This window comes from Falco cherrug, chromosome 9, assembly GCF_023634085.1.
Source record: "Falco cherrug isolate bFalChe1 chromosome 9, bFalChe1.pri, whole genome shotgun sequence".
Classification (NCBI taxonomy): Eukaryota; Metazoa; Chordata; class Aves; order Falconiformes; family Falconidae; genus Falco; species Falco cherrug.
In genome coordinates, this window is record NC_073705.1 from 8325010 (window position 1) to 8343355 (window position 18346).

General features: G+C 37.6%; 1 protein-coding gene across 1 annotated transcript in view; it reads right to left on the reverse strand.

The window, feature by feature from the left end:
- Positions 1 to 18346, reverse strand: part of AK8 (adenylate kinase 8) — a 72748-nt gene that overhangs the window by 28883 nt on the left and 25519 nt on the right. The window contains exons 9-11 of the mRNA XM_055719833.1: positions 16267 to 16398; positions 13286 to 13375; positions 20 to 161 (exon numbers count right to left, since the gene is read on the reverse strand). Of these exons, the coding sequence (XP_055575808.1) occupies positions 20 to 161; positions 13286 to 13375; positions 16267 to 16398 (364 nt within the window). The remainder of the gene's footprint in view (positions 1 to 19; positions 162 to 13285; positions 13376 to 16266; positions 16399 to 18346) is intronic.

Here is an 18346-nt window from a genome sequence, read left to right on the forward strand (position 1 = left end):
TGATAAATTTATATCTTACCTGTTTGGAATAATATGTGCTTTTTGCAGCTGTTCTCCCTGCTCTATGTCCCTTGGGAAGCCATAAAGCACCCAACCATTGGTCATGCAGTCTAGTGAGTTTAGGCGTTCTGCCAGGATCTTCATAACAAGGTTGTCTGAGACTGCAAAGGATTAAAAAGATGACATTTATTTTGTATGCTGAGTCTGCAATTAAGGAGGATACACAGTACTTTTTCTGTTTAGACTGCCACAGGAACTAAACCACAAAGAATTATTCCTGTTTATGAGTGATAGATTTTGCAGAAAGGAGTTACTGTTGACTTCTGCATATTTACTGTACTATCATGGAACCCCCAAACTCACAAGGAACTGTAGGACTAAAGCAAAGTATTTGGCAGAAACTGATGCCTACATAATTTTGCTATGTACATTTTCCCTCTGCCTTACTGGGCTGATGTCACAATGAAGTGTGTGACACAATCTTATCAAAATGCAAAAATAATGACCTGAGTTGTGTAAAAGAAATCCTAAGACAGGAAAGCAATTTCTGTAGCATTCTGTATTTAACTTAGCAGGTGATAATGGTTCTGCCACAGCAGGCTAGATGTGATATTTCTCCAATTTGCCCAAAGGCTTGAAGCTTTTACAACTGAAAATAAATTTCCAAAATGTATTTCAGCTACTGTAATTACTGCATTGATGACTCCCTAATTTTAGAAATAAAAGTTCTCTTTCCTCTATTATTATTTTTCTTTAGGGCAAGAGAAACATCAGCACAATGCTGACTAGGATTACAATTACTATGCAGGTTTAAAAATTCTATTTAATGGGACACAGTGGCAAGAAGGTATCCTGCATTTTTTCACTATAGCCTTCATAAAGTAAAATAGTTCAATCAAGATACTTAAACTTATGTATCTTGTAATATTTTTTCCCCCAGAAGATTCAAAAGATTATGTTCAACAAGAGTGACTATAAATTTTCCAAGGACTCTTGCAATGTGCTGAGCTTAATGTCAAATAACCCCAAAGAAAGGTCAGCAAAATCACCTCAAGCTACTTCCCAAAGAAGCAGCCAAAACAATTTTCAAGCAGCAATGAGAGTCCCTTCTCTTTATTTGTACGGTATGTCTAATACACTGTTGCCTCTACTGGAAACAAGCGATAAAAAATGCTACATAAATCCACATCTTGGAATGTTGATGTTTTGATACTCACCCTGCCATCGCATCTGCATACAAAAATACAACAAGTACTTGTAGGAGAGCATATGTGTCAGATTTCTAACAATGCAATTCGCTTTAGAACTAGCTGACAGGAATACGCCTGTATTTTAGTAGAGTATATTATTAGCAGTGCACATTTATACCCTGGGTACCAGCAGGTTTTAAACCGTAATAATAGAATCCATTTGCTTCTTGAAATTTAACATTTCCTTAAAACTTACACCTCTACCATGAAATTCATTACTTCTCCTTTAAATAATCAAATTACTGAGTTTACAGAATTGCACTCAGGATTCAATGTACCAGCAAAAAGGGAGGAAACCCACAGGGAATTAATTAGAAAACAGATTAGGGTATTAATTGAGAATATCCACATTATAAAAACACAAGTTAAGGAGAGTAATATTCTCCATCTGCTAAAAGAAAAAAGGAATGGAATAAGACCAGACACTTGACAAGAGAGCAAAATGACAATGCAAAACTAGGCATTCTGTTAAAAATAGGATTCATAAAATTAACAATACAATAGCGCAGCAGCAGGCAGAAATGTTATTAGACAGATGATACTTATCTAAGACCTGCGCTGCAGGCAGGTGTAGAGAGGATAACAGGAGAATTTCAGTGCTCTTTGCAGGGCAGTTCTCCCCACCCTCCAGGTTACAAGAACTAATACAAACCCAAGACACTGTAATAGGAAAAAATAAAAATAAAAATAAATAAAAAATTAAATCCCACTTTCTCTTTCCCCAAAACATATTCCATACAAAGACCAGTGGAATTTTCCTGTAGTCCTGAATTTCTGGCTGCAGCACTAAACTTTCTGTCTCGATGCATGTTATTTTATCATGATTCCTACTGCAATCATTAACACGGATTTACAAAGATGCCAAATTACATGATTTTTTTTTTAAAATGTTTTCAGAATGCTTAAAACAGTTTAGCAAGGGATTGGAATAAAACCTAAAAACCCATGAGTAAGGCTGCACTAAAGTAGGATCCTGCCAGAGCTGACATCCCTGCGAGATGAACAGGGAATCGGCGCAGAGGCTGAAAGCCCCAGGAATGGCACAGAGAAATAAGCGGGTATACTGTGCTGTTGAGCTTCCAGCTGATTGTAGGAGATTCTCCAGTTCCAGGGGCCAAACTGCTTCCATCCTGCGTATGGGAAGGAGAAACACTACAGCCTACATGAAAATTAAAAAGCAATCGTGATGGGAACCAGACAGCATCTCGATCTGATCACTTCCCATAGGCCTTCTGTGAATTCTTATTATCAAAATCCTCTACTTTGGTCACTATTTTTGAATAAAACTGTAGCAATCACAAAAGCAAAAAAAAAATCTGACACGATGCAGTGACAATTAATTAACAATTTATCTAATGGTATGCCAGCTTGGGGTTTTTTTGAGTAATACTGGGGATATGGGGTAACTCTGACACCTTGCTAATTTCAGCTATGACTGACTGGAAGATATCAGCAATACACTTGAGATTGTACATTCATGTACATATATATATCACTGAATAATATAGATGCTTACATATTTTCTGTGCCTCCCTCTAAAGCTTGATGGTGAGAAATAAAACATAAACAAGTCAGACAGCAAGCTCTGCTCTCCTCTTGATTAGCAAACATACCTATCACTTCAACACAATAGGGGAACATAGCTTGTTGGCTGTTCAATGGCATTACAAAGTACATCAGCTGCCCTTGAACAGGAACAGTCACACTTAAAACAGCTGCATTAAAACTGTAAAACATCTTCTGCAGACCAGAGGAGGAAAAAAAAAAAAGAAAAAAGAGAAAAAAGGAAGAAAGAAATCAGTATTATTCTTATTTTGCTGTGGTACAGAGTGGGTTATGTAGAAATCTGCAGTATAGTATTCCTTTTTACTCATGTGAAACTGTCTCTTGAACATAAGGCAAATTAATAACCTGTAACTGGAGTGGCACACAGTCTGTAAGTAACACCACAGGTATCCTGGCCTTAAGCACATGACCCAACGGGCTATATAGCAAAGTAAAATCTTGACTGCCTCATCAGAAAAGCTCTACCTATGTGTTTTAAGTAGATTATGAAGCACAAGAGCTTTGAATAATCAATTCCTTGTGTGAAGTTTCCAACTCTGAAAGTTGGAGGAATGAGGCTCTAGAGAGATTTTACTTTATCATTAGAGAAGTCCACAGGTAAGTTTCTTGTAAAAATTACAGTGTGCTACAAAGAGATATCCAGATTAGGTAATGTGGAAGCACATCTCTATTAAGGTGAGAAATCAAGGTACAGGAGCAAAATTCATCCATCAGAGGCAATGCTGCGGAACTGATGAGCTACAGTGATACCATGTTGAGAGCAGCCTACATAGCTGTGGACTGAGGTCACGGTGAACCTCCGAAATGGTATATATGGCAGAATGAGGCCACAGTCAGCTCCATATAGAAATGTAATTCATTCACGCATATGTTCTTTCCTAACATCAATACCACACAGCACCTCTCCTTCATCTCCCAGCCCGTCTAGACCATGTTAATGGTTTAGACTATGCAGCTGAATTAGAAGCTGTGGACCTAAGAAGTGATCTAATCAATTCAAGGGTATGATCAGGCAGAGTACAGGTGACAGAGGCTTAAATTGCTGCTGTTCATGCTGGAACTACTGCATGGACACCTAGAGATTTTCTATATCGAGGGCTGTCAATCAGCACCTTCCAACAAACCATTTAAAAAATAAATTTACTTCCCAGAGCTTCAAAGGTTTTCACAAGTATAAGGTACTCCTCATGTAAAGTACTTCCTCATGAAACTCCTAGGAGTGTGGCCTATTAGCTCTTACCCAGCCCATAGATCTGCAGGACTAATAGAAAAGGGGATCAGGCAATCAGTTGACAAAATCATAGCACCTGCTCAAGGCAAAAGTAACAGAACATTAAAGGCACAGTCTGAAAGGCAAAAACACTACTTGAGAGATTACAGGGCACTGTTCTCCAATAGCTTCTATGCTGTCAGTGCTCCAAGCTATACAATTATCAGACTTAAATTGATTCCTCCTCCATGTATTTCCCTTTAAAACAGACTTTTGAAGGGTATTGACTCACTTCTTCAAACCTATAAAACCTCAATTCTATGTGCAGCATAAATGCATTTTTTGTGGACAAAAATTGTCAGGTTTGTGCTGTAAAAAGTTTAAGGTCCTTTTGACAATATTGTCCATTTATGCTTTATCCTTCCCTTAGAGATTTTTTTTTTAGCTAGGTCTGAAGACTTTCACAGCTAATTCAGATGCCTGAGGCTTGATCCCAGTACTTGACAGTTAACATCTTGCCCTAAGTAAAAGCTACCGCCAAAGGCTACTTTCCTGGATTGTCCTGTCAATCCTAAATTTAGGCAAAGCATGAGATTTACTTATTTTATCACTCTATAAACGCTGGATTATTCACAACGGGTCATTTTATTTGTTTTTTTGGGAGAAGCGTTCTATTTTCTTGCCCACGTTCAGGACCTCGGCGATGGTATCAATTTGTTGTTACCACGGAGGTCGATCGATGTTTTAATCCCATCCTGCCAGCTTCGCGCGAAGGGGCTGCTTTCCCATTTCCCAGCACACAGCCCAATGTGCTTAGTGGGAATGATATATAAAAAAAAAAAAAAAGCAGCCAAGCGCGGGGGCGGCGGGAGGAGCCGGGCAGCGGGGCGGAGGGAGCGGCTGTGCCGGCGGCGGGGGCCTGCCCTCGTGCCCCCCGCGCCGCCCGCCGCCGTTGGTTGTTCTTTACCGCCACCTGGCGGGCGCGGCGGGCAGCGCGGGGCGGCGGCTGCCGGGACCCGGGACCCAGTGCTCGGTACCCGGTGCTCGGTACGCGCCCGGCGGGCAGCCGCGGAACCGCCGGAGCCTCGGGAACGCAGGGAAAGTGAACAGGATCTGCTTCGTCCGCCTGCGTTACGGGCACCGGCGGGCTGCCACGGCGAACCGGCAGCATCTCCGGGCTTGTGGCGCTGGAAGCCGGCAACGGAGGCACCGGCACAAGCAGCCGCAGCGGCACGGCCTTGGCTGCCGTTGTAATTTCATCAAACGGAAAATTTACACAGAAATACCGTCTGCGCTCGCTCATTTGACATATACAGCACTGCTGAGCATGGCTTCCCGCGAGGATTGGAATATTGATTTTAATACGGTAAAATAAACAATATAAACCATTTCATTTCCACATTTCAGATTTTTTTCTTTATTCAAATATTTTTGTTTCTTCAAATATTTTTGTTTCTTCAAGTATATTACAATATTTTTGGGGGGAGGCTTTTAGTCATTTAAAATAGGAATGAGCTGTATTAAAGAGAAAGTAATAATGTTTCTAAAGCAGGTATGATCCCAAATCATCGATCAAGCGATCCGTGATAAATTAAGACCTTCAGAAAAGCACGGTAAAGGAGAGCATCACGCTCTCCGGCAGTTACCAAGCCAGAGATTGAGGAATCTCAATCTGCTCGCATTTAGTGACTCGATAAGACGCCAGCCCCTTACACTGCTTTACCTGCTACTGGCATCTTCAGATTTAGCAATGGAAATCCAGCCCAGATTCCAGCATATGAACACAAAAAGCTTTTCTCCCCTAAAACTAGCGCCGGTGATGTTTTGGGTGCCCGTGTGTACCTGCCTAACAGCAGAGGCCATCGGTAAGTCTCGGGCCGATCCAGTGGGCTGGCACTAAGGTCAAGATCCACGTACCCAGGCCCCTGCCCACGCTCACTCACTGACTGCAGCTTGGCTCGAGGTGAATCAGGTTTTCTGCCTCAGTTTACCCACCTGCAAGGCAAAAGCTGCTCTTTTACCTCACAGGGATGTTTCCAACCTGAAAATTTTGAAAACTAGTAACAAAATGTGTATTTGCACTACTACTTTTTACTCCTTCAGCTTCTGCATAGCTGGACACAAGACAGCAACTGCTGTTCTAACCCATCTAACACATCATTCCCACTATCAACCAAGTTCCCCAATTCCTCCTTATTACTCAACTAGTCCAGCTCTACTGAAGAGCACAGGGCTTGTGACAGGGCAGAATTTGGCCTACAAAACCCTTTTTGACAGTGACTGCAGTAAAAAAAGAATAAATTTGGTCTGATGAACATGGTGAAAAACATCTTGGCTTTCTATACCAAATACTGCTGCAGCACATGATGAGAAGAAGAGAGGAGTTAAGGGGGCTGTCATCCCTTACCAGTGATGCCTGCGTGTCTCCCCTTGCTGCTCCTCCTGACACCTACCAGCCCCACTAAAGGGACATTCAAAAATTGTAAAGCCGTACGCAAAAGCTATTAAATGTTTTGCTTGACATTTAACAAGTCTCTTTCATACAGGAGCCTGATTCTGCATGTATGACACCCAGTGAAATAGAGCCAAAGGCAGAATTTGATGTTAAACTCCAAAGACCATAAAAGGGAATGCTGCCAATATGCAACATGCTTTTTCTTCCAGTTTACTTATAAAAACTCATGTGATTTTCCCATCCCAAACTCCAAAATGAAAAACAAACAGGATTTAAGTCAGCAGACTTTTGCTGAGGAGCTAGTGCTGCAAGAAGAGTAGCAGGAAATGAAACATCAGTTTTCTAAGTTTCTAAGAACGATTGTCCGCAATAAAGATCAAAATAAATCTAAAAGATTAATACTTAGCATTTCTACTGCACTTTGCTGTTTAAAAGCCCCTGACAACCATGAGGCCCCGTATGGCCAAGGACCACAGTGTCACTCAGATCCATGAGGGCTTGTGGCACTTTGGTGGCACACAACAATGCCTGCTGACTGAAAATGAGAACTGTGGGCATCCGATAGGTTTTAACTTACAACCTGTTTTACCCCCTCCTTCATGCAAACCCCTAGCCTGCAGCAGCACTACCCCTGTGAGCTGCGATACCTCGTATTGGACTATTGATACTCCAGTAACATCAGTAATGATGAATACTGCTGCAAAACCAGGAAATTCACAAAATATATACAGGCAGGACTGACTGATTATCACAATTCCTCCAGAAAACAATGGCAGTGGACTCTTAAATAAAATAGTTTGGGTTTTTTTTGCTCTGGTCTGGCTTCCAGGGTTGGTTTTTTGGGATATTTTTTTTGTTGTTTTTTTACTGTTAAATATGGTGGCCTTTAAAAACATCTTTGTAGACTGAGTGCCCCAAGTGTTACTTCAGCCCTGAATATCTGCTAGGTAGATATGCCAATTTTGATTGTTGCATGTTGTGTAGAATAAAGAAAAATACCTTCTAAATTTTCAAATAAAGAAAAAGAGGACTCTAAGTTATACTGTAGTGATTCAACACGCAAAAAAAGTAAAATTCAGGGAAGAAGATAACTTACTGCCTATATGCCTTCATGTAAAACTTTCTATTCTACAACCTTGCATTTTTTATTAAAATATGGACACTTAAAACAGAAAAAAACCCATTAAATTTTATTTTGTTCTCTTGACCACCAATTTTCTCCTAGTAGGAAAAAAGCCTGCTACCTATTTTCCATAAAAAAACCTTTGTAGCAGTCCCAGAGGAAAAGTCAAAAGTTTGACTTGAAAAACGGAGCTACTTCAAAAGCATTGTCAAACAGAGGTGAAGGTTTCTTAAAAATGCATAAATTAAAGTACGGTGTATTCATAAATATCTCCATAACTTTACACAGTATATTTGTGATTGAGGTGCATATACAGGTAAACATATAGCATCATTATAAAATTAACTTAAATAACGCAGAAAATGGATTTGTTTATTAGCTACTGTTTAGGTTCTGTGTGTGTGTGCGCATGTGTGTGTGCATGTGTGTGAAAAATGAAAGAAAAATGGAGAGTTTTTTTCAATAATAAAAAGGGAGTTGCACTGCAGGGCCCCTAAAGCTTGTGAAAAATTAAACTCGACGGATTCAAACTGTCCTATTTCCACTTCAAAAGAGAAGAGGCACTGAGCTCTTCCCAACTTATCTTCAAACGCCCAGCACCCTAGAAAGTTTCTTTAAAAAAAATAAAGTCTCTAGTTCCCCCAAGCACTGTACCCGTTACTGTAGCTGCTGTCTCTCCCTCTTCTAATTATACCCATGTGAGTCTATTAATCAACTTGTAAATTATTTAGAGAGCCATGCGCTGTCTTCAGCTAGTACAAACACACTGCATGCAAAGACTTGCTGAAAACCAATGGAGCTCCCAAAGGGTCTCTCTCCAATGTTCAGACAGCCTGCAGCTCGCCAGTACAGCGCTGTTAAAAACAAGAAATAACACTAAGCTTACCTCCTCAGATATAAAGATTTACTCAGCCTTTCAACTCTGAAACTCTTTGCAAGTTTTTAACAAAGAGAAAGCTGCTCTATTGTCAAATCTGTACTTCACACTTAGTGATGAGAATATTAATTTGATGTCAAAAAAACCCCCAAGTGCTTTCAGTGAGACTGTGATCACAATCACCAGGGGACCCCAACTTTCAGAGGCTACACCAAAAAGCACCCCTTTAAAACCATTCCAATTTAAAATAAGGGGGAAAAAATAAAATCTACATTTGTACAGTAATAGTTTTTATTAGAAAATAGGAGAAATTAGGGAATTCCAGATTTTACCCCCTGCATGCAGACTGCCATTGGGGACAGCTTCAGATATTACTACTTAAAAAATAGAAAAAGGAAGGGGAAAAAACAACACAGATTGTGTGTGTTCAACTCTAACAGGCTGCAAACAGTGCAGTGTTCTCTGTTTTCCATGAATCAGCTCTCTTTTACCACCTGAATCTTCATATTGATGGAAAAAACAATTACCCAAACTAATAGTGGTTCTCCCAGCTGAAAAGCAGAATTTTACTGGTTTGGGAGTGGTTTTTTCCCCCCTCCTCTTCATGCTCTTTTCCTGTTATCTCACTTTTCTTGGCTCCATTTATTGCAGCATTGCAAATAGATACATTAATTAGCAGTGATTACTCCATGCTATTTCACCATGAAAACATGGAAAATTGAATAGACAGAATGGCATGCAAATTTCTTTTCAACTGATGACCTTTCTTATTTTAGTGATGCCCCCAATGCCAACATCTTTCTGCCTCTATTTTCATTAATAAAATGCAAACATCTCAAGGAGCAAATACCAGGGAATGGGTGGGGAGCAGATACGCTTTCTGAATATTTTTTTTTCTCCCAGGGTATCAAATTCTGACAGACACCTTTAAAATGGTGCACATAGATCCTCCAGATGTAACTTCAAATTAACGCATGCCCATGTTTGCAATGAGACAGGTCCAGAAGGCAGTCTAGACCGCTTCAGAATTACAGCAACCCAGAGACACAAATTTTGCATAAAGGTCTTCACAAAGCCTGTGGGGTCTATGAACAGGCTATCTACATATGCATCATTTGTCCGTAGCCTGAATTACTGGAAGCGGAGGAACAGTCTACAGAACAGTCTCTTCACAACATTCCAGAAGGAATCACACCGAATGAATTAATTTATCTGAGTTGTCTTGCTGCTTGTGGAAAGGTTCTGGCCACTATGCTCACCACTTACTCCAAATGGAAGGTCTCCTATGCTGCCCAAGCAAACGGCGTGTGCTTATTGACCCAGATTTAAACTAACTGGAGTTAGTGACCAGAAGACTGGTCTCAGACTTCAATGCTGGTAATTTTCTGCCCAGAGTATAGTCAGCAATAATTACCCAGTATTCAGCAAAAACCACAATATCCTAAAGGAAAAGTCTCTGCATTTCAGACTGGTTGTCCAAAGAACAAGTCTATGTTTATGACAGACAGAATGCAGTTGAGTTGCTTGACTTTTCACTGAAAATGCATTTTTCAATATCTAGTGTGTACCAACTGTAGACTAGAATGTCCTGGGAATTAAAACATTAATGGGCTTCAAAATATCTATGCTACCTTAATTAAGCAAAATAAATCACCATATACAAAACTGAGAAGTTTGATAAAGCAGGAGATGTAAAAAATACAGAAAATGGGAATGCACTGAGTTGCCTTCTGGGGTGAATAATAGAATTGTCTGGGCTGTTCTTGAAATACATGTTGTATACATGAAGCTGCAGTACAGGAAAAAACAATATAAAGAATGTTTGTGAATCCTAAACCCAAGAAGAGATCTGAGTGAGTCAACCAGAACTAGAACAGACCAGTGGACAGCCTCAATAACTCAGTAACAAGGTAGCTTTAAATAAGCTGTTTTTTGAGTAAACTAGTTTTTGAGCATTTTTATGACACCACAACATAACCCGTTGGCAAGCTTAAATGACTAATTGTATGCAATCAGTTGTGTCCACAAGAAGGGAAACCACACTGAGATCAATCCCCAGGGCAAGCATTTTAAGAATATATGAGGCACATCCTCAAGATTTTATGGCACTAGTTTCATTTTGAGTAGTAATGATTTGAGTACAACATTTCTCATGGTCTGTCTTTAGTTCCAGAGTATTCTGTGATGTTATCACTTGCATGATTCCTCTCCCAAAGGAGCAACTAAGCTTACTTGGTAAATAACTAGAAATGCAATGAAAATTTTGAAGTTCTAATTGCTTTTCCAGTTATAACACTGTCTGCTATTGACTAAACTAACTCTTTTCAAATTTCATTTTCTTGAAACTGAATATAGTCAATAGTGTGAGAATCTTTCCTCTGTATTAACCTGGTTGTAACTCTGTAGCAAGACAGCAAGGATTCTTTGCCCATCTTTCCCCTTCAGTACACTATATTATTTCATTTTCTCCAAGCCTCTTGCGAGGGCCATAATGAATTCTTGTTAGTGTTTACTAATGTAAATTCATTCTTTGTTATTCCTGGGAGAGGAGGATTAGCAAAATGACAGAACTTATTATTTCTGGTATTGCTATATAATATTTATTTTTATTCAGCCCTTAATTCCGTTATATGTCCCACAAAATAAAATATATGTGCATACAGGAAAAACTAAGGGAGAAATTTTCAGCACAACATGGTTATGATTCCCATTAACTTTCAGGAGCATTGTACAGCTTTATCCTTGCATGCTATATTAAAAAATTAATCTAAATCTGAAATAATTTCTAATTTGGAGGAAGAAAGGAATTACAACTTCAATGTCATTTTCCTGAAATGAAAGCAGCTCCCCTGGACTAAGGATGTGCATATTTTTAGGACTGGCTAAAAATTACAATCTGTGCAATTATTTTACTCTATTGGGAATGCTTTTGGTATCTCCTTTAAGGAACTTTAATGGTTAAGATGAAGTTTATAAAATATACAAAGAGCACTTTAGTAAGGAAAGCTTTTAAAGGACCTATCTTTGAACAAATAGATCATCCAGACTCCCATCTCAGCCATAACTGAAATTTAGAGAGTGAGGCTGTCCTTTACTTCACAGAGATGAGAAAAAAGTGAAATTAGAGTACGCACATAAGGTTCTGACATTGATGGATACCATGAAAAAGACACAAACCCAGAGCTTAAAATGATCTCCATGTGTGAGTTAGACTGGATACACAAGTAGTCACATTCAGGTCAATCAGACTATACACACGAAGTTACTCCCATATGTGAAGATCCAGGGTGCATTGTAATTCACATAGGCTAAGATCTCTTGCCTTTGAGTGAAAAGGCCATTCTGATTAGCAATACCTCCAAATCAGAAAATCCTTTCCTAGATCTCTGTGCCTGCATTACAGAGGACCCAGCTTCCTTCTTTCAGGCTGTAGAGATTCATGTTTTCCATTCTAGTGGTTCCCACATAAACTCCTAGTCCCAGCAATAGAGTGGTTGCCACGGAAAATTGATGCATTGAACAAGCCAAGTTACTGCATTATAAGTAAATGCAATCCATCCACTACAGATGAAGTTTAGAGTTAAAATGTATTGCCTTGTGGCTTGATAAAGTGACTGACAGAGGGATAGAATACCCAAAGCTGCAGGCTGCCAAAGGTCTTTTTTTAAATGCTTAGAAAAGTAGTGAATCTTTTGGTATGGTATCAAGGGAACCTCAGTTAATTTTATAGGCTCATGTCTCAGATCTGTGTAATTCAGTCTAAGAATTAAGCTATTGTGCAAAACCCAGGACTTTCAAGCTTTCCACCTCACCAAATTATTTTCCTTGCCAAAAATAAAAGACAATGAAGATTTCTCTTTGCTCTGGGGGGGTTTGCTCAAAATTCCATTAATACTGAAGCTTAACCGAGATTTCTCAATCTTCAGCAAGATTGTCTCCTTATATTTGTATATAACCATTTGGCCTGTTGCCAGAAACAGGACTGAAAATTCCTCTTCCAGACCACTGTGATTTGGCAAAATAAACATTCTTCCACCCTACTGAAACACAACTTATCCTTTGGAACCACAGATCTTTTCTGATTTTTAATACCCACCACATACAGGAGCTGTCCTTGTGCAAGATCACTAACAAACATGTAAGTTTAAGCTGCTGCTCTAAGGAACTTATAGTATTTATAATTTATACGAAATCACTGCAGAGCTTTCCAAAAGCAAAGCATGCTTAGATATTCTTTATGGCAGTCCTCTCCTAACCCAAAAGTGCTGATAGAAATGAAGTGCAAAGAAACTTTAATTTTAAAATATTTGCATGAAAGTAGAGGAATCTACAGTAGCGTTCTAAAAGTCAAAATCCACATAGAAAAGCAGAGTCTTTATGGAAATCCACTTGAAATACAAATGAAACACCATACTGTGTTGTAAGTAACAGTTTTTAAGTGTATTAAAAGTTTTTTAAGTTTTAAAAATAAAAGTTTTTAAGTGTAGTAAAAAATTTATAAAAATAACATTTTAAAATTATACATCTATAGAGATAAAAATATGGAATTCAAATTTTGGAATGTGTACAAGAAATTGGAATGTCACTGGAACAGTGAACTATTTGCTTGGAAGATATTGAAGAGCTTTGAAATCTAACTTCTGTTATGCAGCGCTACAAATCATATGTAATGAATGGAATTAATCAACTTCCAGATTACTCTGATGTAACTCAGATTAGAATATGACCAAGAAAAAATCACTCACAATTTATTTTTTGCCACAAATTTGTAACTACAGTGTAATGAGACAACAACATGTCCTACCTGGGTATCCATTGTCAATATAAGGCTTAACGAGTTCTCCAAGTTTTGTCTTCTCTGCAACAGCCTCCTTTAGCAGTTGCCCACAGCAAACTAACAGGAAGGAAGAACAAAAAAGACACAAGGTTAAATTTTAAAAAGGAAGCAACAAAGAAAAGAAAAGAAAAAAAAAAACCCAGAAGCTGCATACTGGAATAAGGTCACTGAATAAAATAAAAGTTGTAGGTTTTTTGGGTTTGTTGTTAGTATATTATTATTTTTTTTTTTTGGCCAAGCAGAGCAAAAAGCGAAAGAGACCGAGCACAGGAGAATACTGAATAAAAAAGAATACATTTGGTAAAGAACATATTAAAAACAGAGACAGAAGGAAAGATATTAATCAAATATGTTTCTGAAATAATAACTCAAGGGATTGCTAGCAGTTTTCACTTTTTATAAACTTATAATTACTGAATAAAGTTACACCTGCTGAACAGCATCTGAACTGCACTGTTGGAGGTGCAGGATAATCCACAGTTCAAGGAAGTGACTCCCTAGATCATTTAATGATCATGTAAGAATTATACTTAAAAAACTGCGCTAATGCAATATTATCATTGACTTCAAATACACAGAACACCAGGAGATGCAGATTTAAAGTATTAGTCAGGACAGCTGTACATGAAATACTGCTACTTTGGGCTTGGATAGCACTTTCTGACCAATATTAATGAGTCTTACTGCCCCATGCCTGTAGATACCACAGTCCTGACCCTTATTTTACAGAGAGGGAGCTAAGACATAGAGAGGTTACACAACATCACAAGTCCTAGTTTCAACTCAGTTTTGGTAAGTATTAGATAAAAGTCACTCTGTACGTTACTGCATGACCTTTCAATTAATAATCATAAGTTGATTCCACCTTTTCTGAAATCAATAGCACCAATATCTACAGCTGCACTGACTTTAACAAAAAAAGAAGAAAGCTCTTTCATCTGCATTATCCCTGTTAATCACACTGTTTGGCAAACAAGAGTAAGAACACTGCACAGGAACATCTCTTGGACAAAGCTGATGAAGCTTAATGTTTAAGTGACAAGGAATGAACACAAATTTCAACAGGCACTAGTTGCCCTGGAGAAGCAAATTCATATTCACAATAAATGGTGTAAAACCGTAACAAACTCAGTGCACAGACCCCAACTTAAGACAACTGATACATATATATATAATTTCAATCTAATTCATGCGACTGTTTAAACACAGGTCTAAATTTTTAAGCCTGTGCTTCAATCCCAAGGACCTAACTGGAAATTAAGTATATGCTGAATACTATTCTGAAAAATTACAGTCTTCTGACTCTGTTTTAAATACTTAATTCTTCAAGTATTTGGTTTACAGTATACTTAAAATTCAACATATGGATAAAGGTATTTAGTAAAAAGAGCTGCAACTCTCTCATATAGTAGTTACTTTAAAAAAAAATATGTAAATTTTGACCTAGATGAAAACACTATCAAACTTGCAGGTTTAGAAATAAAGTTAAAAAAATAATTCAGAAACATGAAAACAAGTTAATTTTTCATTAACACATTCAAATATGCATTTTATTTTTCATTAAGCCAATTAAACAATTATTAAAAATACAGCTTTGAATAATCTACAAATGTTTTCAATATGAATCGATAAAACAGTGCTATTAAAATAACTGATAGCATAATGATTCTATCAATTTTATTTGTACTTATCAGTATTGTAACATAGATTTTTAAATAATTTAAGTTTATCTTTTTTAATTTCACTGGATATCATTTGAGTCATATTCACAGGGGTTTTTAAAACACTAAAATAACAATAAAAAGATTTAAAATACAATAATACTAAACCTAGAAGCCCAAACTGATAGGTAGACAGTTTTATAGCCGTTTCTGTACCTCTAACGAACTGCACAAACCTACGACCTAGCCATTACTTGGACCAATTATATGGAAAACATATGGTTTTTTTCTGAAGGTTCAAGGTTGAACTTGAAATAATTGATTTCTTTTCTGAGCAGATCTACTGATCCTGTAATTGAAAACAATACCACTCAGATCTTGAGGTTATTCTTCACATGTAAAGCCAAATCCAGGGTCAATGAAATCTTTTGACTTCACCAGGAGTTCAGGGAAGACACTAGCAAACTGGCACATCACTATGGACAACAGAGTAAGTTCTACTAATTAAAGAATCTCCTGAAGATAAAAAAATCATTTCCTACTTAACTGATTTTTTTATTTGATATACATTGAAAGAATACTAATGAAATAAACTTCCATTTTACTTCACAAAGAAGATATGACTAATCAGCAAATTTTACAGATATGAGACATTTGTTTGAAGTAATTTGTGGCTACTCCACTATTAGAAGACATTATAGAACATGGACACATATTGCATTGATCTTATCACCAAGCTGTGTACTCATGTTATAGGACTTTATAACATTAGCATGCTAACCATGAACAAGTCTCATACAGAATTTTCTGGGCCTCTTTTACAAGAGAAAAGAGAGCACACTTTTAAACAATTACTTCCTTTTCTAATACATTACTTCAGATGCACAGAACCTGAGTCTTCATTAAAGTTCAGAGTAAAATCTATTTTAAAAGTACCCCAATTTTGGTCAGGCAGCTGAAAGTGCAAAGACATTACTCATGATCCACTGATCCACAGAGGAATTCAGTGCACTACAGGAATCTAACACATGGAAAAATAGTGATGCAAAGAGTATAAAAAATGATGACTGAAAAAATGTTAGAACTGGTTTGTCACAGAATATATGCTCTATTGGTTTATATTTCTTCATTGAAATACTCTTCACTTCCCTCAAAAATTTGACATCCATAGCAATGGAGAAACAGAGAAATTTTATGAGCAAGTAAGAAAGACAGACAGCAAAAGATAAATGATCAAAAAGAGAGAAAGAGGGAATTCAGCAAAGTGCATATTTACTGAGAACTTACTGTTGACAACACCGTATTTCTGAGCTATTAGTGCTGCCTGCAGGCTCTTCCCACTGCCTGGGGGTCCACAAAACAGAACCCGTGGTGTAAAGGGGGCAGCTGATCGGTGCCGTGTTTGGACATACGTAAGGACTAGAATAGGAGAGAAAGGCAAGAAATACAGTTTACATGTTTGGTTGTTGTTGGTTTTTTTTAAATATAAGTACTGATTAACTTCTGTCTTTATTTTAAGAAGGTTATAATGCTGATTATTTATTTTATCACCGAAACATCCAGATACTCCATCCAAAATCAGGACTGATAAAACTGTCATGTCAGCAACTTGCACTGAGAGGCACTTTAGAAATCTTACTATTATCACATTCCTATAATTTCTTTCATCAGTAGATGTAGATGTCAAAAGCATTTTAAAGAGCAGATTCAATTAATAATTGCTCTTTTACCATGTTGTTTTTAACAGAAGTAATTTTTGCTTGATAGGTACAATTTTACCATGCAAATTAGAGGGATATAATTACATTTAATACTTTCTGCAGTTTGTGAACAAATATTTAAGCATAAAACCTCAGGATGCTAAATTAACATGTCATTTATCCAGTTGTGTGTGTGTGATTAACAGACTCCTAATTACAATATTATAGACTTGTAGCATAGGATGTTACATCACAATACAGCACGAACAACACTTAACCGAGTATGATTTTATTCTTTTATCCATTATTTTTGCATAACGTATAAAGGATATGGGAGCTTCTCTATCCAATTTCACTCTGTTTGCTGGACATCATTCTTCTACACTTTGAACCGTGCAGGAAAAACTACATTTGGGTCAATCTACAGATTATAAAAGCTTTGGAAAGACCACAGGACACATGAAGCATCATCAACATTGCTGTATCACAGAGATCTGAACTTTGTTACAAAATCAAAAAAGAACCTGACAGATCACCAAGAAGCTAAAAGAAGGCACAGCTTAGCAGTGAGGGAAGATTAGGATAGCATTTGAATATAGCCAAAGACTCTTACTCCCCATACCCCTTTTATGGCTAACAGTAACTAGTGAGGAGAGCAGCTGAAGCTTCAGCACAAGCTATGCAAGCTTTCCAGGGTTCATTATTCAAATGCCATTGCTAAAGTTCACGCCACTGAAACCTGACTGCTGTGGTTACCCATGATTAAAGCAGCATGGGCACACCTACACAGGCTTTGATTTCCTCTGTAATTGCAATAGATACAATTAAGTGTTAGCCCAGACATCTTCGGTTCAAATATAACACTCTAAAGAGTCCTTGTAATAAAACAGTATTTTAGTCTAACAAATAGGACAGGCTTAGACTTGTAATGTTTGTATGAATCATAAGCCCATATTAAAAAAAAATCCAAACACAAAGGATTGCTGGAGAACATCATAAGGCTCAGTATTTTAACTACCACTGTTAACACGTTGCTGTATACTAACTAACAATTTTTTCTGAGGACCCTCTGCTACACACTTTGGTATCATTATAAAATCTTTTTGCAATAACAAGCATCTCCAACAAACTCCAGCCCTGCTACTTCTAGATAGTGGACCTAAAATGCTGAGGAACTAACTCATACTGCAACCACATGGGATTGTGTATCTCCCTTTCTCTGGTGCCACAAGCTGTACTGGGTTACTGCGCTGTACAATTGTATTTGATGTCACGTATCCTAGTATACATTAGCAGTAATCGCATTAAAGTTTAAAATTTTACAGATTTTTATAATTGTATGAAACATTCCACAGTAATACTAATATTGGTGAGAAATCTCCTCTTTCTTTTTTAACTCTATCTGTAACAATAAAAGTACTTAACAAAACCCCTGAAAAATAGTAATAGAAAATAGTGTGTTTGCTGCATAGCTTCCTAAAAACCAAGTATCAGCTACCCAAGGAGTGCTCTAGTTATTCTGAACATTTTCCATAGCCCAGTGTATTGAAAAGCACAAACATTACAGGCAAAGCACCCTGCTTACAAATGATGCTTAATTTGCAGTAAATAACCAAGTTAATTAGGAGTAATGATCCCCTAGACAGTCTCCACATCTAATTATTCTT